The sequence below is a fragment of the Apodemus sylvaticus genome, chromosome 3 (assembly GCF_947179515.1).
Source record: "Apodemus sylvaticus chromosome 3, mApoSyl1.1, whole genome shotgun sequence".
Lineage (NCBI taxonomy): Eukaryota > Metazoa > Chordata > Mammalia > Rodentia > Muridae > Apodemus > Apodemus sylvaticus.
The window spans coordinates 160,739,522-160,762,839 of record NC_067474.1 but is presented as its reverse complement, the minus strand read 5'-3'; the positions used below and the strand labels follow the sequence as shown (position 1 = coordinate 160,762,839).

The following is a 23,318-nucleotide window of genomic DNA, read 5'->3' as shown; positions in this document are numbered from 1 at the left end:
TTGTAAGCGCTGCTGCACTGTGATAAGATAGTGTGGAGACTTTGCACATCCTTGTCTGTCTTCTGAATAGAGTCGAATGATCACGGATGTCTTTAGTTTGTGTAATGATAGGTTTTGTATGTTGGCTATATCTTCATCATACTCAGTGATTTTCCTTCTCTTCCACAGTATTCTCTGTGCAAGATTATTGTGGGATTTGTAAAAGAAATGTGTGAACTCATTGCTGCATCTATTTAGCCCTCAGACATTGTTAGGAGAAACACTAAAAGCCTGGGTTTCCACGCTTGTTTATTGCATAACCTTGTGTTATGACATAGAAAGTTTTCTTGTTCATGTGTTCCTAGTATATCTTTATTTTCCTTGTTAATTCTCATTAATTGTATGTGACATTCCATAGCACTGCCTCATCTGCTCTATTTCCCAGTTTCAATAGAAAATCATGAGGCAAGGGCATCAAAAGTTATTACCCATATACCTTTTAAATGTCAAGAGAGACTTGACATGAGAGAATAATAAGTTCAATGTAATTTGCTGAATACTTGCTTATACCATGATCATGACAACTTTGTGTAGCAGTAGTTTGTGTGATGTTTGTGTGTGTGTGTGTGTGTGTGTGTGTGTATAAAATGTATTTATATCAGGAGACCCTTGTTGTACATTCTTACTCTCGTGTGAAAATACAGAACTACAACATAGTTAAGAGTGAGGATCTTTGTCTCTACTCCAAGACAACAGGACACACATAGAACATAGATATGCTGTATCTGCTTGGTAGAATGAAATGGAATCTCATCAAAAAGTCAGTTATTGTATTCTATTATGATAACCAATGAAACACCATTCAATTCTAGGTATCAATCATAGTAGTCACTAGCACTTTGTCCGTGATTCTAGACCCAGGAAGAGAAATTCTGAGTAATAATGTTTTACAGCAGGTATGCCCGTGCTCTGCATTCGTGCCTGATGCTTGCTGACATTAGAAAGAGGCCTCAGAATATACTCATATTCCTTATCACCTGTGCTAGCTGGTTTTGTGTGTCAACTTGACACAGGCTGGAGTTATCACAGAGAAAGGAGCTTCAGTTGGGGAAGTGCCTCCATGAGATTCAGCTGTTGGCCATTTTCTTGGTTAATGATTGATGGGGCCCAGCTCACTGTCAGTGGTACCACTGTGGGCTGCGATTCTTGCATTCTATAAGAGAACAGGCTGAGCAAGCCAGGGGAAGCAAGTCAGGAAGAAACATCCCTCCATGGCCTCTGCTTCAGCTCCTGCTTCCTGACTTCCTTTAGTGATGAACAGCTGTGTGGAAGTGTAAATGGAATAAACCCTTTCTTCCCCAAATTGCTTCTTGGTCATGATGTTTGTGCAGGAATAGAAATCCTGACTTAGACACCACCCAAAATATGTCACTTCATGCTCTCATGTATGTAGAAATGTTGACAAGATTCCTTGTAGTATCATTTTGCTTTTAATGACATTTTATGTGGTTTAGCATTGTCCATTATGTAGTTGTAGTAATTTCATCTTTGTATTTTTCAAACCCTGTTGTGAAATTTTTTTTAAAGATTTATTTATTATTATATGTAAGTGCACACCAGAAGAGGGTGTCGATGTCATTACTGATGGTTATGAGCCACCATGTGGTTGGTGTGATTTGAACTCAGGACCTTTGGAAAAGCAGTCTGTGCTCTTAACAGCTGAGCCATCTCACCAGCCCACCAATGTGAAATTTTAAGAAGAGTTCCAATATTTGAAAGTAGGAGAAGAACAAAACAAAAAAGAATGAATTCTACTCTGGTAAACACTCCAGAGGTCGGTGTGCTGTCTAAAGTTTTTGAAAAATCCCATTTTCATTCAGAACATTCAATAGTTCTATTATCTATATGTGGTCATGTTTTCTAAAGGGCTTATTTTCTATGATCTTCATTTTCTTCTGGGAAGAGGAAATTTTAATGGTTAGGTCTTTCACATATAAAACACCATTATATTTTCCCTGAATTTTTTTTACCCTGAGGACATACAATTTTCATGGACTGAAGCCTTTGAGGAGGATCAAACACACAGTGTAGAAGTCACTAAGTTATAAAGTGCCTGTGACATCTCTCCTAACCTTGTATTCTATTAACTGAAAAATAATGCTCTAGAGTGGAAGTGTCTTAGATAAATTATCTGGGACTTTCATGTGTGTCCTGGCACTATATATGCCATATGTCACTAAGCTATTTACTACATCCATTCCCCCATTTCTTGTCAGAAAAGAGTGTATTTCTCTTCCATTTAAGAGAAAACCCTGTAGTCTTACATTCCTGTTTTCCCTAGTGGTTATCTTTGACCACAGGTTACTTTTGCCCTCTACAGATAAAAATACATTTTTTGGATGTTTCTAGTTCTTAGGATGTTAGTGTTGTGTTAGTGTAAATGGACAGACAGTGAAATGATGTTTTCTAGAATATAAATTATGTAGTCCAGGTATCCAAAGTGTGATTACATTGCATGACTCTATAGACATAAAATAAGCAAGTGCTGCTGGCCTAATCTCAGTATTCAGTAAACTGGGGCAGGTTTATTCCTGTTTGTGTAGGTCTTCTATCTTGGTCAGTTGAAGGCAGTGACCTAATCCTTTAATGATTTCTCTTAGAGTATCCCATTTCTTCCCCATGTGATGCTTTTCTTGCTGTTCCATAAAGTCTGCAAAGCTTTTTCTTAAGTCCAGCTAGAAAGACAGAAGCAGACAACAGAGAGACATGTTCAGAGTACACTGTAGACACACACACACACACACACACACACACACATAGAGAATACATATACAGAGATAGATTTAGAAGACTGCCTTGAGGTATTCCCAGATTCAAACTTGTACAACCAACAGGATGGAAGGCACAGGGAGCACGAAGTGGAGAATTGCAATTTTGATGAACTCTTTGATAGATACCTCTAGGGAATGGCTTTCATTCCTTTCTGTAACTCAGCTCAGATGTATTATTAATCATCAATATGTTTAATCTATTCACATATGCAGCATCAATTAGCAGATGCCGTCTTTTTTTTTTTTTTTTTGAGTAAGCATAATATGGGAAAGAATAAAACTCACCTCTGTGGAAAATAAGGATCCCTGCCACCTGAATGGCGTCCATGGTCTCAGAACCATGTACTTTGAGGTCAGACTCCCAGGTCTGGGCTTGTGTTTTTGCGCTCTCACTTCCATGATGAGCTGGACTCAATTTTAACCTGGCAAAATAATCATAACAGTTTAGAACCTCAGTAGTCTCCTATGAAACCTGGGCTTCATTATAATCATGAAAAGCGTTGATTTCCTAGCTAGAATCTCTAAAGAGACTTGGGTAATTCTGGAGTCTCTTTTCCCTAGCCTACGCAGATACACGTGTATGTACATTGAAAAGTATAGAGAACAATCGGGAATCCATCTATGAACAAATGGTTAAACAATGTATTATTTACTATAGTTCTACTTGTAGTTGCGGTTTTTTATTTGTTTTTAGAAAATTCTGGAGACTTTTTCCAAGGCATTTCTCCATTTTACTCCACCCCCACACTACAAGCAGTAAATATTATTGTGCCATTATTTCAATTCATCATTTTCTTTGACTGAGGTATTACTATAACATGTTTTCAAGCCTGATAGTTGTTTCCCACAGGAAGGTTTAGAGTTATTTCTCATCAGCTCACAGCATTTTCATTTCCCTTTTCATTTCATTTTTGGGGTTATTTCTACCTACTTATTGAACTCAGTTTTCCTATCTAAGTTGTCCTCGTTTCCTTCAGATATCTGTTATTATTTTCTTGTCCACGAATCATTTTGTCCCTGTCTTCTCTGATTTCCGTTGATCGTAACTCTGGGTTTTCAGTTCTTCATCTTAGATATCATATAAATTGTTTTCCTTAGGGAATATATATATATATATATATATATATATATATATATGGTCTATACTTTGAGACTAGGACATTTTATCTTAGCTTTACTTCATTTTAGACATAAGTTGTGAGTATCACAATTTAGAGGCCCTGCTCCCTTTTTTTCGGGCGTGTTTTTAGCCCAGGAGTTTGGTATCTCAGTGTGAGAATTTCCGCAACATAACATGGATCTGAATGGGTCAGAACCCAGGTGCATTGTCATACTGCATCCAGTTCTGGTCTGGAATGGCCCCACAGCTTCTGTGGGGAAGCTGTATTCACTGCTGTAGTTGTGTGGAAGTCAGGCTGCAAAAGAGTTGGGGGAGTGGTTCCTTGGTGCGGGGAGGGCATTCCCGCCTGATTAGATGCATTTAGGAAAACAACAAAACAAGCAATGAAGGAAGCAAGCAAGGAAAAACAATCAATCAATCAATCAAACAAACAAACAAACAAACAAACAAACCCAGCTGAGAGGTACTGGGAAGCTCATTCATTAAAAGAGTCCTAAGCAGGTGGGTTCAGAAGAAACATGTAACAGGAAGCTGCAGTATATTGGGTGCCTCCGGAAGGAGTTGTCCCAAGGAACCAGGCAATAGTGACAGGAAATCCCATCACTCCAGCATTCCCTGTGTGTCTTGGCTGTCCTCATTGTCAGGAAGTCTGGGGGGAAACTAGACCTAAGGATTTGACATACTCGAAAATTTCTGCAAGTTTCAGTTGCTGTGTGGGCCTTTCTAGAGAGTCACCTGTGAAGAGTCTGTCCTGGAACCTGCCCATTCTGATAAACTGCCAGGGGTAAAGCAGGTGTGTGACACAGGTGCATTTTTTGTTGCCACTCTACTATTCTGTGGTGCATGTCTTACAATTGTCAGGAAGTTTGAAATCCTATTGAGGTATGAGAAACCTGAGTGGAAGGCCATAGATGTAATTTTAGACAAAACAAAACAAACAAACAAACAAAAAACAGGTCTCAGTTTGAGACATATCCAGTCAGCTGTAGCTGCTGGGACTTACTGGCCCTACTACATTATTTCCTGAGTACTTTCCCCTTAAGAGATAAGAATCCTGCTCAGTCAGCTAACCTGCTGCATCACGGCAGGTTTACATACTGAGCAGGAATATGCACTGGTAGGAAATGCATCAGTCAAGTCCTGGTGATCTTTGTGGTTTCAATATCTGGGCATAACAATATGAACTAGGGTTCAGTGTAAGGTTTTAATGAATGTTATGATTTCCTGAACATTCCTCTAAAATAACCTTGTGCATCATATGCAGTATCTGTAATTTGTACATGGAGATTCTCTTTGGTAAAGTCTTAACAGAGCTCTTCAAATTAAAATTCATCCATTCTTTCTTAACTCTTGTGTTCCTCCATTTGCCACTTTAAGAGAGTAGCCTTTTGCCAGGAGAATGAATTCATATGCATCCCCAGAGTGCTTTGTAGATATTCGTCATATGAGGATCCACTGCAATATGTACATTGCAAAGCACCTTCACAGTGACTATAGGTATTCATATTTATTGTGTAAAGTTATATCACTTTTTTTTTATCAATCTATCAATTAATTTTACAGTGAGGTATGGGCATTCTCTAATGTAAGTACTCCATTTAGAAATGTGTCTTCATGGTTAGATATTAGTGTTACACCTTAGGACTGAATGAAACAGAAAGACCTGGTAATAGTAAGGTATGGCCGAGTAGAAGACATATTTTAGGTTCTGGTAACTCTGAGTGTCGCCAGGAAAAAACAATCCCAGCATGCAAGCAAGCTTTATTTATCAGATCTGGAGATACTAAAGAAGTAGAGGCCAGCCATGAACACGTGGAGATAGGGCAAAAAGAATGGGTAAGGGAGGCGGGAAGAGAAGTGCCCCAGAGGGCAACAGAGAAGCAAGAAGGAAGCAAGAGATCCAGAGAGAGGGGAGGGGCAAGCAGCCCCTTTTATAGTGAGTCAGCCTACCTGGGGGTTGCCAGGTAACTCTGGGGAGGAGCATTCCTGACTGTTGCCAAGTAACTGTGGAGGTGGAATTTAGACAGAATGCTAACAGGTCTCCCCTGTTAGTAGGAAGAAGACAGGAATTTGGTTTAGGCAGATTCTATTTCCAATCATGATTCTGGAAATTTTCATTTTGAGTAATCTTAAATGTAGTGTTATCACTTTCTCATTATAGCCAGTGCAGTCACCAATGATTTGATTGCAATATTTAGATCTGAATTTCTAAAATAACCTTTGCCCATTGAAAATAGTTTTTTTTTTTTTTTTTTTTTTTGTTTTTTTTTTTTTTTAACCCAGACTGAAAGCCGTCAGCCTCCGATATCGGTGTGACACGGGGCCACTTATACACGTAGCAAATGTCAATAGTGGATTCCCCACCTAGGGCTTTCGATATTGGATTTTAGGCAGATTCCCAGTGTAACGTATGTATTTTTTTCCTGTGGAACTGGTCTCAGCTTGAACCAGAAAAAATTGTTACCCACAGATAGTCTTCCCACTATGATAGCAGTGGCCATGCCTTGCCTGGCATATTGAGATTGTTGCAAACTGGATGCAAGTCTGGTATGACTATTGATAACTCTGCCCCTGCCCCAGATTGCAAATCAGTTTTGACACTGTGAATGCTATCACCAGGGAGTCCAAGGTGTTTGATGACAGAGTGAATGATCTGATGTGAGTTGGTTTTTTGAAAAGGTGAACTAGCTTTCTGAGTCACATATTCTTTCCACTCTACATGTTTTTCTGTCCTTGAATTTTGTTCTCACTGATGCACTCTGTAGAATTAGGCCTAATTAGAGTGGGAAAATCACTGTTGACCTTTTCTATACTGTATGCTTTAGATTTGTGTCTTTATATCTTTATTATTCTTTTCTTACATTCTTGAGAGCATTTATACTGAGCAATCTCTAATTTTTACCACAGAGCTGTAAAAGTACCTTTTATTCTCATAATGTAATATGTTGTTGTCCAAGAAGATTACTGCCTTTGCTAAGCTAGGTCTAGTTCTGGAAGACTCTAGCCTCCCTACAATCTTATCTAAACCTCTGAAATTTGCTGCTGAATAAGCTCCCCCTTTCTTATTCCTTCTCAACTCTTCACTGCCTGGTTCTACTCAGTCGTTCAGACTCAAACTCATCTCCCAGCTGAGCTAGTCAATCTGGTTCTTCTCTAAGACACTGAATTGCTTTGCTTGGCCTTAATCTTTTCTAATCTTCTGCCTCTGGCTCTTTCTCTTGCTCATTTTGTCTTTACCTGTGTCTAGCATGTTCTCTCTTTAAAACACTTCCAGTAAAACTGTTTCCTTCTCCCTCTCTGTTGCTCTACCCTGTCAACACTACTGTACTGCTGTCCATGAACTCTCCTGTATTCCTTTACTATTCTCTTCTTTCTGTACTGTCTTTCTCTCCCCTAAGTACCTTGTCTTTCCTCTTTTCTCACGAGAGTTGAGCATATCCTATTTTGTCAAATCTTTCTCTGATTTGTCACCTTTTTTGGCACCCAGTTGTATATCACTTTCAAACATGGGTGCTTCCTTCTACATACTCTCCAACCTTCATCATTTGGGTTTGAAGTGACTATTAAGGGCTTGACTGTATTCCAATCAGAGTGATTGTATGTGTGTTGTTAGGTAGAACCACATGCTAAGTAGAAACATGTTCAAATATCCCAAAGTAATTTTTCTTTCACTGAGTCTATATCTTTGAGTCTTATGTTGATTAGTTTTGAGTGTTGGAACTATCTTGCATTCTTGATGTAAATTCCTCCCATTTACATATAATTTAGTGATAATTTCTGTGTTTGTATATATTCTAGCAAATGCTCTGTAATTTCCATTGCATATATTTATTTGTGTCTGCTTACCTGCTTAGGGCGTAGAGGTAAACCAACTTTGTATGACGTCTCTGTAGTGTTCCTGTTCTTTGCGCTTTATTCAATACTCTCCTTTTGGCATGAGTATGAGGTTTGCCTAAGGAAATGAGAATTCCATGATATTGTGTCCCATCCTCAGACACTGTTAGGGGAATCTCTTCCAGCTTCAGTGTGAGCACATCCTTGATGTGTGTCCTACTTGTGTAATGTAGGAGGTTGACTTTTTTCACTTATTTCTGGGACTGATCTTGTCTTTTTCAGTTGTAATGGATATGTGTATAACTCTCTAGAGTATTCCACAATTGTGTCATTGTCATACATTGCAGTGCCCCCCTTTTTAGCTCTAGCTCTCATACATATACAAACATTCTTTTGGTTAAAATAAGCTGAACAATATTTTGTCAGGACTTTAGTGTCTTCAGAGAAACAGGTCTGTTATATGGAACCATTGCCATGTCTATTCATTAATTTCTACATGACCTGATTAATGTCTTTCTCTGTACTATTGTAGAATGACTCATTTTCATGCTTGTAATCCCCTACGTACATAAATATGTGAAAAAGCCTTTCACAACTAGTGTCTCACTGACAAATTTCTCAGTGTGTCTTTACCACCCCACTTATGTGCAAGTGTCTTTCCTCACTGTGATGGCGCTCACCCGGATACTCTAAGAAATTATCCTTTATGCTCTATGAATTCTGTCCCAATGTTTATTGATTTATGTCTCCACAACAGCTAACTAAGAATGAAAAATGGCTCTGCAGTTCAGGGCCCTTCTTACCATATTCAGGTTCAGTTTCCTGTAACTGCCTGGGACTTTTCTTCCTTCCAGAGCTCTTTTTCCAGAATATCTGTTAAGGTTTTCTGGGTGCTATACATTCTGCCTTTCTGAAGTCTACAGAGCTACATGCGGGCAAAGATAATGTTCCATATAAAGTTAAACTAAATAAATGTTATTTAGAAATTATAAATGATCTGGAAGTATTGCATAGGACAGAAGAAACAGCATAGGAAAGAGCATGGAGGAAATGTGAAGGCTGAATATGTTAGAGGAAAGCTGACCCTTCATATGAACATTTTATCAATTAGGAATGATCCCTATGTATGATAAAAATGTTTTGTATCCATGAAGCCCAGAGCTGGAGACTATTATCTTTTCAGTGTAATGTGAGGAAAGAAGATTTATCATTGATGATGTATTTAGGCATGAACTCGTATGAGGAGGCACCCTAATTGTGAAGGAATTTATAATACAGGATAATGCTGTTATCCAGCATTATCCATGCTCCTCAACCAAGAAATCTAGTATGGAGGGAATGTGAATTGTATCAGATTCCACCATTTTCTTAATGTAAAGTATAACCATGGGACCCAGATCTTAATACTCATCACTGATCACTCAGATGTGATGTAGAAAGAACATGTTCCCACTCTAAATAGTTCACAGTCATTAAACAAGACTCATTCATTAGTAAAATAAATTGGATTATATGTTACATGTTCAGATATGGCTGAGATTTGAAGAACATTTGTTGTTCTTGCACAGGACCATGATTGGGTGTTTAGCACCACACCATGTTCCATAACCACCTATACTTCCAGTTTGTGGGAATCTGACCTCATCTTCTGATGTCCATTGATACAAAGAATGCAACTGAGGCACATACATACACATGTGAGAGACCCCAGCTCAATATTTGTAGACCCCTCGCTAGCCTAGCACAGAATAACTTGTTTTTCCACTCTCACCTTGAGAAACCATTGACACATCTAATGAGTGCCCCAGGAACTAGCTCACCATATTCTTAACACACCTAGTGACTCACCCAATGTTTAACCACACATTGCTCCAAGAATGTTTGCTCAAGCTAATCTGTAACCTTCCATTAAGACATGAACTTTTGCCTACTCCTTGTGTTTTTTCCTTTATATACCTCCAGCTGCAATTACTCAGGGTTGATTTCCTCTGACCCCAGTGCACTGGTTCCCCGCCACCCCAATAAACCTCGTGTGCTTGCGTCAAGAAAGGTCTCCTGTGAATTTTTTGGGTGTCGCCTTATTCCGAGACTTCAGTGAGTGTCTCCCCAAATTGGGGGTCTTTCACATGCAGGAAGAACATTTACAAATAAAACTAAACAAAATAAAATAAAAATGAACAAATTGAATCTTAAAATTGTGTAAATACAGTTTAGAAGAATAGTGTGACATGCTTCTGCGTATGTGTGGGAAGGTCTTTGCACAAGGCTTAGGGAATTGAAGAATTTTTTATCTTCTTCAGTTAAGAGCCAATGTATTAGCTAACAATGGATCTGCTTGTTGGAAGTTTGTAGAGAAAGCAGGAAGAAGGCAGATCTAAGAGGATATAATCACAGGAACAAGCTTAAAAGGATGCTCTTTGTGTCTGTTAGAGCCTGAACACTAATTTCTCTCTGGCACTCAGTAGCTAGATTCTCCTAAACTTCCAACATGATCAGTCTGTATTAATGTAACCTACAATGGTTTAGCAATCACATGACGTTTTAGACAGATTTTTATGAGCTGAGTTGTATCATTCTACCTTGTAAATATGTTCAGATAAGTTTCAATTGATAAGGATCTCACTCAAACTTTTGCATGCATGTAAAGCAGAGACAAGTCCATCCTGAAGGAAGAGTAAGTTAGAAAGCAACACTTTGCTTCAGAACAGTGTACATTAGAGAATGGCTGTTAGTAGATATGAAGACAAGTTTATCATATTGAAGATATTTTCCATATAAATGGCACCATTGCAGTGTAAGACCCCCAAAAACTGAGGGTGCCCCGACACCCCACACCTCGGAAGGCGACACCCAAATCACTCTTGAGAAATGGTCTGGATGCAATAGCATGAGGATTTCTTTATTCCAGAATTCTGGGTTCCACAGCCATACACGGCCCAGGGGTAGAGGACTGAGGAGCCTGTGCAACTGAAGTCAGGGGTATTTAAAGGGGCAAAAGCACAAGACAAGGGTTGGAGGACACAATTCACAAGGCAAGGGGTGGAGGACAAAACATGCATGGAATGGGGAAAGACAGAATGAGGAAGTAAGGAAGGTTAGAGATTTTCTGGAGCAAACGACCTTGGGGCATTGTATAGTTAAACATTGGAACTAAAACAGAGTGGGTTATTTTTCTCAAGCTGAAAGCAGAAAAACAATTTACTCTGTGCTGGGTTAGTTGTTTAGAGGCCTAAAAACATTGAGTTGGGGGTCCCTCAGCAGGATGTGCTTTTCTACAACAAGTACAATACACTTGGGAAATACAAGCACTGTTTCTGCAGGTCGAATGAAATAAGATGGATTCTAAGTATGTTCTAACACCTAGAAATACTGACAAGAGTTTTCAGACAGGCTTTAAGTATTCCAATCCCTACCTCTGTGTTTAGTTCAGTAGTTTTTCTACAAATGTCTTTCAATATCTGTAGTATTTTGTTCATTAGCACTTAAAAAAGTTAAGATAATAAAGCACTATGTATTCTATCTCGAGAGATTTTTTTTGCCTGTTAAGTATCTTCTTTTGATGAGATCTTTCTACTATCACTTGTCCTGTAGGATTATGTGATATTCCTGGAACATATTTTATATTATAATATGTAACAATTTGCTTCATCTTATCAGAGTTTTATGCTGGACCATTGTCTGTTTTCATTTGTATGGGTATTCCCTTAAGGCCAAGACTTCTAAGTAGTGTGTAATTACAGAATCAGCATTTGCCCATTTAAATCCTGAATATGTGTTTATAGTATGATGCACATATTTCACTTTACCAAACTCTGTAAAGTGGAAAACATCCATTTGCCAAATATCATTTCTTTGGTTAGCCTTAGGGTTAGTTCCTGTAGGTAATGGAGTTTGGTTATATAATGAGTAGGTAGGGCATTGTCTCACATTTTCCTTGCCTTGTTGCCAAGTGATAGAGAATTCTTTCTCTAAATCTTTGCTGCTAACATGGTGATTTTTATGAAATTCCAAACCCTGTAGTACACTTCCTTTCAAGAGCTGGTCAATTTCATTATTACCTTGTGCCAGAGGACCTGGCAAACCTATCAGGAATCTTATGTGTGTTCTATGTAGTGGGTGACTCCTATTAGTGATTGTTGTTGTAGCTGTAGTGAAGTCAATTCAGAATCATTCTGAATAAGTTCAGCAGTCTCTATTTGTAAAGCAATACCTTCTGTATTTTGAGAGTCAATCATTATATTAAGAGACTCTTGAGCCTGGTGGTGGTGGTGCATACTTTAATCTCAGCATTTGGGAGGCAGAGGGGATTTCTGTGTTTGAGGCCAGCTTGGTCTACAAAGTGAGTTTCAGGACAGCCAGGGGTACACAGAGAAACCCTGTCCAAACCAGTTTTTCCTTTTAGTATCAATTCCAAGACCTTGGAATTGTGCTCAGGAGGCTGCCACATGAAAATAAAGAGTTCACCTATAGCCTTGCCTAATGACCTACATACAAATCATCTCTAGGCATATTGTGAAAATCCAAAAAACAAAGCCAAGAACAACCACACACCACCCTTCACAAACACCCTTACTTGAAAATATGAGTGTTAACAGTGTGATATTTAAATTAACAATGGATCACATAGATGATCAGCATCCATTCTATACATTGCAGAAAAAAATACAGATCACCAAGTGTAAATGCTAAAGAAGATGACCAGGACCCACAGAAGGAATATAAATAACAATGGCCTAATAAAGTTCTGTACATAGAGTTGCCTCACATACATTAAACTTTAATATCTACTTCAAATATTGAAAACCCAAACTCCATTAACAATTGGTGATCACCTTCACTACACTTGAGTTAACATGGTAAGACAGAATTGGGGGTTAAGGGAGTGTGGCACAGCGGTGTGAGGGAAGGGAGTGGCCAGGAGGGCCCATGCCATAGCACCTCTTCCCCCTGAGGGACCACATGCACACAGGCATGGTATAGAATAAAGTTTATTCAGGGTAGAGGATGGGAGTTACGGAGGCAGAGAGAGAGAGAGAGAGAGAGAGAGAGAGAGAGAGAGAGAGAGAGAGAGAAGAGAAGAGAAGAGAAGAGAAGAGAAGAGAAGAGAAGAGAAGAGAAGAGAAGAGGAGGCCAGCCATGACCATGGGGGGGGGGGAAGCTCAAGGGGCAGAGAGGTGGGAGAGTGATGAGAGGGAGAGAGGAGTGGCAAGTAGCGCCTTTTATACTGGGCCAGGTCTATGGGGGGGGGCATACCTGGCTATTGCTAGGTAAGTGTGGGGGTGGAGCTTAGACAGAATACCAACACACGCCAATATTTGTTTAATTATAAAAGAAAAAAGAAAAAGATGACGGCAAAGCAGGAATAGGGTTGTCGTTGAGATCTGGCTGCTTCATGCTGACATTGGGGCGATGTGTCTCTGGGGAACCTAGATAAAGGGGTATAGGGTGTGTTTGTCCAGTCTCAGGAGGACTGACTGCTTCCTTGCTGTCCAGGGTCTGTTTGTGGAGCCATTTGAGGATAGGTCAGGAGAACAGGTCCAGTAGAAGCTGTCTGTGTCTAGAGAAGCTGAGAGGAGATTGGAGCATCTGCAGGTTGCTTCTCTGGAGCTGTCCTGGATATGGCAAGGGCCTGGACTTAACAAGATGTTGGAACTAGTAAAGGTAGGGAATAAGATTAGGTACATTTGGGAGAAAGGAAAATTTTTCTAAGATGTACAATTGAAACCCAGAGGAATCCCACCCTTTGGAAAGGTAGTAAAGTGGGAACTTGGGCAGATGTACTTATCTGGATGGAGCCTACTGGGTCCAAGAGCAGTGGGTCTGGTTAGGTTTCCTGTAGCTAACAAGTTTATTAAAGAGATAACAACATGAGTTAACTACATGAACAGTCTTTAAGATGAACCTTTTGTGGAGCAGAAGGAACAGAATTGAAAGTTGGATCATATAGTGAAATATTTATTATTAGAGTTAGGCAAATCTATAGGAATGCAGATGTTAGGACAGTGACAGAGCAAGAACAGGAAATAGGAAGCATTAAATGGAAATAGAGTTTAGGTAAGGAAATAACTGTCTAGCTGTCAATGTAGTCAAAAGTGTGAGGAATAAACAATAACTTAGCAGTTATATTATTAAAGAATGACAGATTCCAGTAGCCAGCAGTTCTTTGTGGTCTCTGATCTCCATGGTAGCTTTGGCTGTCAGTCTGGCTTTCAAGCACAGAAGATGCTGGATTTTTCTCTGTGGAATGGATACCCGTGACATGAGAAATGGCTTACCTTTGTTTAGCTAAGTCATTTGACTCAAGGTATCCGGTCTTGTCAGCTGCACTCTTTCAGGCAGCATCCTGTAGCAGAGTCCATATCTTTCTTCTGAGACCTCCTGGGAGAAGCCTTCAGGCCTTTGGGAATTCTGTCTGTCTTACATTTAATAACAAACTTCTGATAAGATTGAGCACAAGATAGGAGAGCAATAGTTAAGAGAGGATAGGAATGGGAATCTTAAGTAGCTTTGACAGGTTTCAGAGGTAGAGGAATGTATATTATTTTGGTTAGTAAAAATGCTAGGATCAGAGTAAGAAAGCTGGCAGCAATGGATTTAATCGTGGTGACAGAAAATGAGTTTTTCTAGGCAGATTTAGGCTTGTTAACATCAACTTGAGCATGCAGGCTATAGGAACAAACAAGTTAAGGGTGTTTCTTAAGAAAAATGTGTCCTGGGCTCATGAAAAGCACTCTGCCCATGCACATTCATGGTTTATTGAGTTCTGCAATGTAGACTTTTTGCAGGTGTGGGAATGCATAGACCCTGTACTAAGGGCGTTTTTTTTAAAGACCTCTTGTTAGAGAAGTTGAACAGTCTGGACTCTGTGCATTGTAATTTGTTTTTTTTTTTTTTTCTTTTACATTCTTCCTTGCTCCTCTTCTGAGTGGATGGGAAAAAGACTCTGGATTTGTGTTAGCTTTGTGACTGACACTCACATCTCTAGGATAATCTGAAATCCTCAGATAAAAAGAGACATTTTCATGATACCTTCTCTTTCCTTCATGTATATCCTTTTTCCTAGTATTGGCATCTTTCATCTTTGTCTCATGAAACGTTCCAGGTTCTTTCTGATCAATATTTTCCCATTTCAGGTCTCTATATGCTCCAACAAAACTGCATAACTATAAATCAAAGGTAAGAGCCCTGAATGGAAAGGGTAAGGAGTCTCAAGGATCCAGGTGTGTTAGAAGGATTGAACTAAAGGTCCGGTGTGGCTCACCTGTCAGTAGAAAGAGAACATGGATTTGGTTATGTGAGATTCTATTTCATCTGTGATCTTGGAAAATTTCACTGAAAATATTATTAGATGTGATGAGGATTTCCCATGGTTGGCAGTGCAGTCACCAGTCAGTTGATGTCAACATTTGATTAGTTTTGAGTCTCTGAATTAGCAGCTGCCCATTGAAAACAAAATTTCTTTTAGCCAGACTGAAATCAGGATCAGGCAATGGGTGTGACAAGGGCAATTTTTCATGAAGCAAGTATCAGTAGTGTTTTCCCTCCTAGGGCCTGTGACCTTCCTTATTGGATTTTAGCCAGATTCTCAGTTTAATCTGTATTTTTCCCCCTGAGGAGCTAGCTGGGCTCATCTAGAACAAGAAAAAAATCTTTTGTTACCCACAGAGCATCTTGCCACCATGTTACTAGTGGCCATGCCTTACCTGGAATATTATGACTGTAGCACACCAGATACAGAACTGGGTATGGCCTTTAATAACTCTGCCTCCTGCCCCAGTTTGCATGGCCGTTTTTGCCACTGTGAATGCTACCACCATAGACTCCATCCAGGATATTTGTTGACAGTGAATGATCTGATCGGAGTTGTTTTTCTCCAGAACATGCAGTTGCTTTCTGAATCACATATTCTGTCCAGTCTAAATGATATTTAGTCCTTCAGTTGTGTTCTCACTGATGCACTATGTTGAATTATTCCTGATTAGAGTAGAATTACTGTTGATCTTTTCTCTATTGTTTGGTTGAGTCTCTTTTCCTTAGTATTCTGAGGTCTGTTTCTTCTCTTCTTACATTCTACAATGCTTTTATACTGAACAGTGTTACATTTTCCACAGGGCTGTAAAGTAACTTTTATTTTCCTATTGTAATTATCATCTGGGAGGCTTACTGCCTCTGTCTATTTATCTAGGCCTAGGACTGAAAGACTCTAGCCTCTAAACAATCTATCTTATCTAGATCTAGAGTGTTTTCAGTCTGTGAAATTTCCTGCTGTATAAGCTCTCCCTTTTTTGTTCATTCTCAACTCTTAACTTGCTGGTTCTACTTAGCTGTTCCAGCTCAAACTCCTCTCCCAGCTGACTCTTTCAATTTGGTTCTTCTCTGAGACACTGAAATGCTCTGCTTGGCCTTAAATTAAGTGTGCTAATCTTATATGTACTAATTCTATTCTGTACTAATATAAATCTGTTATGTACTAATTCTCTGTACATATTAGTGACAACAGATTGGTTCTTATGTTGACATTTTTTGGTTGTAGAGTACTATATTTTGTTTGCAAGCAGTTTAAATAAAGTTTGATTTTCCTCTGATAAATTGATGTTGATACAATCATTACAATGATTGCTTTTAAAATTTTAAGATAGGAAAGAAATCTATAGAAAGTGTTATGTTACACAATGTAACTGTTATCGTTGGAAATTTTACATGTCATAGGTTAGCCATTATTTACCAACTTTCAAGAATATAATCTTGTTTAAGAAGGTGAAATATTAATAATAGGTACACAGTCACAATGTAAAATTAAAATATGCACTGAGCCCCCTTTTACAAAGGCTGAAATCAGCAAGGCGCTAACTTGCTTAAATGTGAATTACTAACTTCTAAAACTGTAATTTGATTCACATGTTTTCAAATTGAGTTGAGTTGATTCTTATTACAATATTTGTGTGCAAAAGTGTATATTTTTCAGTTCACATTCATGTTTTTAAAATCTTATTAATGCTTGAAGAATTTAAAGATTGTTTATCTTACCGGATGTAAATTTTTATTAAAGAATTGCACTTATGAAAAAGCAAAAAAAAAAAAAAAATTCTGGGCCTTCTATTTCTCTTGCTCATTGTGTTTTTAACTGTATGTGACTGTGATGTTATCTTTTCAGTCTGACAATATAAAATCTCTCCGAGTAAAGATTTTCAATATTTTCCGTTTTCTGGTCTCTATGTGCTCCAACAAATGTGCATAACTATAAATCAAAACTAAGAGCCCTGAATGGAAAAGGCCAAGGAGTCTCAAGGATCCTGGTGTGTTAGAAGGATTGAATAGGGGGTGGGGTGGGGCTCACCTGTCTGTAGAAAGAGGACATTTGATTTTTGGAGATTCTAATTCATCTGTGATCTTGGAAAATTTCACTGAGAATATTATTAGATGTGATGAAGATTTCCTATGGTAGGCAGTGCAGTCAGCAGTCAGTTGATGTCAGTATGTGATTAGTTTTGAGGCTCTGAATTAGCAGCTGCCTATTGAAAGCAAAGTTTCTTTTAGCCGGACTGAAATCAGCATCAGGGGATGGATGTGACAAGGGTCATTTACACATGAAACAAATATCAATAGTGTTTTCCCTCCTCTAGGCCCTGTGACCTTCCTCATTGGATTTTAGCCACATTCTCAGATTAGTCTATGTTTTTTCCGCTCCCCTGAGGAGCTGGGCTCATCTAGAACCAGAAAATCTTCTGTTAACCACAGAGCGTCTCACCACTATGATACTAGTGGCCATGCCTTACCTGGCAGATTGAGATGGTAGATCACAGGATGCAAATCTGGGTCTGGCCATGGATAACTCTGTCCCCTGCCCCAGTCTGCATAGCAGTTTTTGACACTTTAAATGCTACCACCAGAGAGTCCATCCATGATATTTGTTGACAGAATGAATGACCTGAGCTGGGTTCTTCTCCAGAAGTTGCACTTGCTTTCTGAATCATGTATTCTTTCCAGTCTAAATGTTATATAGTCCTTGAATTGTGTTCTCAGTGATGCAGTGTACTGAATTAAAAGGATAGAAAATAATACAGGCTAACTCTAATGACCCCAAGAAGTCAGAAATTTAAAATGCTAGCTCACTTTGTTAGAAACTAGGTAAAAGGTCACATTCCAGAGCCCGCCCCTTGTTAAGACCTAGCAGAAAGGCCTTGAATAGGTGATCCTGGCCCCACTAGGTAACTGGAAATGGGCTAAGCTTATCTTGCTTCTGTAAACTGCTTATGCCATTATCCCTATGCAGGAGTACATGCTGCATTCAAGAAAATAGAAAACTAATTGGTCCAATGAACTTGGGCTCCGATAATTTAAACTGATTGGCCTAAAAGTGGTGCAAATCAATTGGCTCGCATTTTGCGGGCTCTCCATGCTAAGAAATGATTGGTTTGTGATTCTCGGGCTTTGTCATAAACTTATAAAAGCTGTCTGAATTTGGCACTCGTGACCCAAAGTCCTCTACCCCTGCACGGCTGTACGGCTGTGGAACCCAGAATTCTGGAATAAAGAAATCCTCATGTTATTGCATTGAAACTGTTTCTCGAGAGTGATTTGGGTGTTGTCTTTCGGGGCGAGGGGTGCGGGGGCACCCTCGGTTTTTTGGGGTCTTACAGAATTAGTCCTGATTAGAGTGGAATAATTACTCTTGATCTTTTCTCTACTGTTTGGCTTAGATTTGAGTCCCTTTCTCTTAGTATTCTGAGGTATGTTTTTTTTCTTCTTACATTCTAAAAAGCTTTTATACTTAGCACTCTTAGATTTTCTACTGAGCTATAAAAGTAACTTGTATTCTCCAATTCTACTTGTCGTCTGGAGGCCTATTTACTTAGGCCTAGTCCTGGAAGCTTCTAGACTCTAAACAATTTTACCTAGACTTAGAGTGCTTTCAGCTTCTGAAATTTTCTACTGAATAAGATTCTACTTTCTCTGTTTTTGTCCAGTGCAGGCTGATGTTAGAGAGAGGACTCAGATTATACTCATATTCCTTTCCACACTACATTGTCACTCCATGATCTCAAGTCTGTAGAAACGTTGACATGATTCCTGGTATCATTTTACTTTTAATGTATTTTTATGTGCGTTAGCATTGTCTATAATGGGTTGTATTAATTTCATCTTTGTGCTTTTCAAACCCTGTGAAATTTCAAGAAGAGTCCCAATATTTGAAACTTGGAGAAGAACAACAAAAGGAATGAGTGCTTCTCTGGTAAACACTCCACGGGTCAGTGTGCTGTCTACATTTGTTTTAGAAATCTCTTTATCAGTCAAACCATTCAAAAGCTTTATTATCTACATGTGGTAATGTTATCTAAAAGGCTTATTTTCTAAGATCTTCATTTTCTTCTGACATAAAGAAAATTTAATGTTTAAGACTTTTACAAATATAACACCATGCTATTTTCACTGGATTTTCTACTTTTAGGCCATTCAATTTCCATGGACTGAAGACTGCAGGTTTCAAAGAGAATCTATTGTAAATGATTCTCAAAAACTCTATAGATAGCTAATTTCTACATTGCGTGGAGTTGTGTACTCTTATATTACTGTGGAAGGAAGTCTCATTTGTCACAGAAGTTGCTTTTCAAAGGTTGTTAGGGTTCCAGACAAAAGCTTGTGATTGTGGGTATTGAAATGTGTGGACACTGATGTCGTGTGCAATGTATGGAAGAGAACAATTTGTAGAAGGATAAAATTATAAGAGCCTTACTATCTTCAATCCTAATAGCAAATATATTAGATCACTAGAGGAACAGATGATGGCAGAAAGAGAGAAAGAGTGTCTCTCTTTTACCATTAACAGTGCTGTATTTGTGAGCAGATGCAGATTGCAGTATTCTTTTTTTTAATTTTACAAGTTTTTTGTCTTTTATTTATTTTTTACACTCCAGATTTCATTCCTCTATACTCCCTATCCACCATCTGAGTGCTCCCCATTCCATTCCTTCTCCCACACTCCCCACCCCCACCCTCCACCCAACCAGACCTCCAGACTCCCTGGTGCCTCTAGTCTTTTGAGGATTAGGTTCCTCTTCTCTGATTGAACCCAGCCCCAGTCCTCCTCTTCTGTATGTGTTGGGGGCTTCATATCATCTGGTTTGTGCTGCTTTGTTGGTCCAGTGTTTGTGAGATCTCAGGGGTCCAGCTTAATTGAGACTGCTGGTCCTCCTACAGGATTGCCCTCCCACTCTGCTTCTTCCAATATTTCCCTGATTTAAGCAAAGTGGTCAGCAGCTTCTGTCCATTGGTTAGGTGCAAATACCTGCATCTGACTCTTTCAGCTGCTCGTTGGGTCTTGTGGAGGGCAGTCATGCTAGGTCTCTTTTTGTGAGCACTCCATAGCCTCAGTAATAGTGTCAGACCTTGAGACATCCCCTTGAGCTGGATCCCACTTTGGGCCTGTTTCTGGACCTTCTTTTTCTCAGACTCCATTTCCATCCCTGCTGTTCTTTCCGACAGGAACAAATATGGGTCAGAGTTTTGACTGTGGGATGGCAACCTCCTCCCTCACTGGATACCCTGTATTTCTGCTGGAGATGGGCTCTATAAGTTCCTTCTCCCTACTGTCATGCATTTCATCTAAGGTTCCTCCCTTTGAGTCCTGAGAGTCTCTCACCTCCCATGTCTCTGAATTCTGGAAGGTCCCCCTAACCTCCTACCTCCCGAGGTTGCCTGTTTCCATTCTTTATGCTGGCCCTCAGGGATTCAGTCCATTTTCCTCACCCAATACCTGATCAGGATCCCTTCTTCCCCTCCCCTCACACCCTCCCTATCCTCTTTACCTCCCAGATCCATCCCTTCCTACTTTGATTGCTTTCTTCTCTCTCCTAAGTGGGACTGAGGAGTCCTCATTTTAGCCCATCAGCTTTGTGACCTTTTCAATTCTATGGACTGTATTTTTTGGGGGAAGGGGGGGAAGGGGGAATTGCATTTGACACAGTGATCATGGGTGGGTTTACACCTGAAACCTGTTTGTGTCAAGAGAGATACTGCCCAGTGAGGTGCTCAATTAGTTCTCAATTTAGAAATGGTTATTTCCCTTTGTTTTTTGGTGTATAGGTTTATTTCTGGGTCTTCCTTTCTATTCCATTGTCCTACCTGCCTGTCTCTTTAACAGTACCATATGGTTTTTATTACTATTGCTTTGTAGTAGAGCTTGAGGTCAGGGATGGTGATTCCCACCAAAATTCTCATTATATTGAGAATAGTTTTTGCCATCCTGGAATTTTTTGTTATTCCAGATCAATTTGGAAATTGCTCTATCTCTATGAAGAATTGAGTCAGAATTTTAATGGATATTGCATTGAATCTATAGACTGATTTTGGTAAGATGTCCATTTTTCCTCTATTAATTCTTCCAATCTTGAGAATGGGAGATCTTTACATCTTCTAAGGACTTCTTTTTTTTTTTTTTTTTTTTTTTTTTTTTTTTTTTTTTTTGGTTTTTTGGATTTGGCTTTTTCGAGACAGGGTTTCTCTGTGTAGCCCTGGCTGTCCTGGAACTTACTCTGTAGACCAGGCTGGCCTCGAACTCAGAAATCCACCTTCCTCTACCTCCCAGAGTGCTGGGATTACAGGTGTGCGCCACCACCACCCGGCCTGAGGACTTCTTCTTTTATCTTTTCAGCGAGAGAGTGGACAGCCTTGACTAGTCCCTGATTTTAATTGGAGTGCTTCAAGTTTCTCTCCATTTAATTTGATGTTGGCTGTTGGTTAGCTGTATATTGCTTTTATTATGTTTCATTATGGGCATTGAACTTCTGATATTTCCAAGATTTATAACAAGTAGGGATGTTGTATTTTGTCAAAGGCTTTTTAAGCAGCTAATGAGATGATCATTTGGTATTTTCTTTGAGTTTGTTGATACAGTGTATTATGTTGATGGATTTCTATATATTGACCCATTCCTGCATCCCTGGGATGAAGCCTTCTTGATCATGCTGAATGGTCATTTTGATGTGGTCCTGGATTTTGTTTGCTAGTATTGTTATTCAGTACTTTTGCATTGATATTCATAAGGGACATTTGTCTGAAGTTCTCTTTCTTTGTTGGGTAGTTGAGTGGTTTAGGTATCAGTGTAACTGTGGCTTCATAGAATGAATTAGGTAGTGTTCCTTCTGAGTCTACTTTGTGGAATAATTTGAAAAGTATTGCTATTAGGACTTCCTATAATGTCTGATAGAATTCTGCAATAAACCCATCTAGCCTGGACCTTTTTTGTTGTTGTTGTTGTTGTTGAGAGATTGTAATGACTGTTCCTATTTGTTTTGGAATTTTGGGATTGTGTAGATGGTTTGTCTGATCCTAATTGATCCTCCTTGACCTTGGTACCTGTCTAGACAACCTATTTCAACTAAATTTTCAAGTTTTGATGAATATAGTCTTTTGTTATAGGATCTCATGCCTTTTTTAAATTTCCTCTCTTTCTGTTGTCATGTCTCCTTATGGTTCCTCTTCCCTGAAATGAGGTGTTACATAGGGAAAAGGGAAGGGTTTTATTGATGTTTTTATTACTATTCTGAAAATTTTAATTATATAATTGTTCATTTGCATGTTTTTATGTACACATTATGCCCCTAGATCCCTGGGTTCAGTTCCAAACCCTTGAGACTGAAGTCACAGCAAGTACATTTGCCTCTGTCATTTTTTTCATGCCCCAGATTTATAGTTCTGATGACAATTTGTAGTAGACATTATATATAACCTGTGTATTGTAGTTTTTATAAGATAAAGCAAGAATTGAAAGTCATACTTATCTATGCAAGCTACCATTCTGATATACAAATGAGGTCATATTCCAAAGAAAGAAAATTGTGTTATATTACAAGATTGAGATGTTCAATAAAGTCAATTCCATAAGGAATAAGGTATTCCACATTTCTGAAGTGTTACCCTGGTTTTCCCTCAATTTGAAACAAGATTTGATCAAAGAAAATGATTCTATTTCATCGAAATGCATCTTGTCTTATGCTGTTTATTTACACATACATACCTAAGTATTACGTTGTGAAAGACCATATGGAAGGTACAAAGTTTTTATTATGTGTATTTTTGCCAGCTTTTATTTAACTTTAAAACATGTAATGCTCTCTAATAGAGGTTTTTCTAATTTTTCAAAAAGATTATTTACTTATTTCATGTATGTGAATACACTGCCTCAGTCTTTAGACATACCAGAAGAGGGAATTGAATCTCCAATAAAGATGGTTGTGAGTCACTATTTGATTGCTGGGAATTGAACTCCGGACGTCTGAAAGAGCAGTCAGTGCTCTTAACAGCTAAACCATCTCTCCAGCTTTGGTTTTTTCTTTTCTTTATTTCTTTTTTTTTTTTCTCCTTTTTTCCTTTTATTCGATACAGGGTTTCTCTATTGGGGTTTCTCTGTCAACCCCTGGCTGTCCTAGAACTAACTCTGTAGACCAGGCTAGCATTGATCTCTACTGCCTCTGTATCCCAAATGATGGGATTAAAGGCATGTACAAACACTGTCTTGCCATCCCTGTTTTTTTTTTTTTCTTTCTTAATACTTA

General features: G+C 38.9%; 4 protein-coding genes across 33 annotated transcripts in view; 3 read left to right on the top strand and 1 right to left on the bottom strand.

Annotated features, from left to right (window-relative positions):
* LOC127681600 (oocyte zinc finger protein XlCOF6-like) overlaps positions 1 to 23,318 on the bottom strand; it is a 1,434,619-nt gene that overhangs the window by 372,930 nt on the left and 1,038,371 nt on the right. The gene's annotated exons all lie outside the window — the stretch shown is intronic.
* The window catches only part of LOC127681617 (oocyte zinc finger protein XlCOF6-like), a 1,149,846-nt gene that overhangs the window by 239,550 nt on the left and 886,978 nt on the right, over positions 1 to 23,318 (top strand). The window lies entirely within an intron of this gene.
* Positions 1 to 23,318, top strand: part of LOC127681640 (zinc finger protein 320-like) — a 258,929-nt gene that overhangs the window by 231,518 nt on the left and 4,093 nt on the right. Inside the window, exon 2 of one of the 3 annotated variants that reach the window (XM_052178120.1) lies at positions 18,943 to 19,012. The exons of 1 other annotated variant lie outside the window; for it this stretch is intronic. In XM_052178120.1, coding sequence (XP_052034080.1) covers positions 18,943 to 19,012 — 70 coding nt within the window. Of the gene's footprint in view, positions 1 to 18,939; positions 19,013 to 23,318 lie in introns of all 3 variants that reach the window. One more of the 3 variants, XM_052178119.1, reaches the window with a different exon arrangement.
* LOC127681615 (oocyte zinc finger protein XlCOF6-like) overlaps positions 14,895 to 23,318 on the top strand; it is a 988,257-nt gene continuing 979,833 nt past the window's right edge. Inside the window, exon 1 of the mRNA XM_052178087.1 lies at positions 14,895 to 14,940. The gene's annotated coding sequence lies outside the window, so the exon portion shown is untranslated. The remainder of the gene's footprint in view (positions 14,941 to 23,318) is intronic.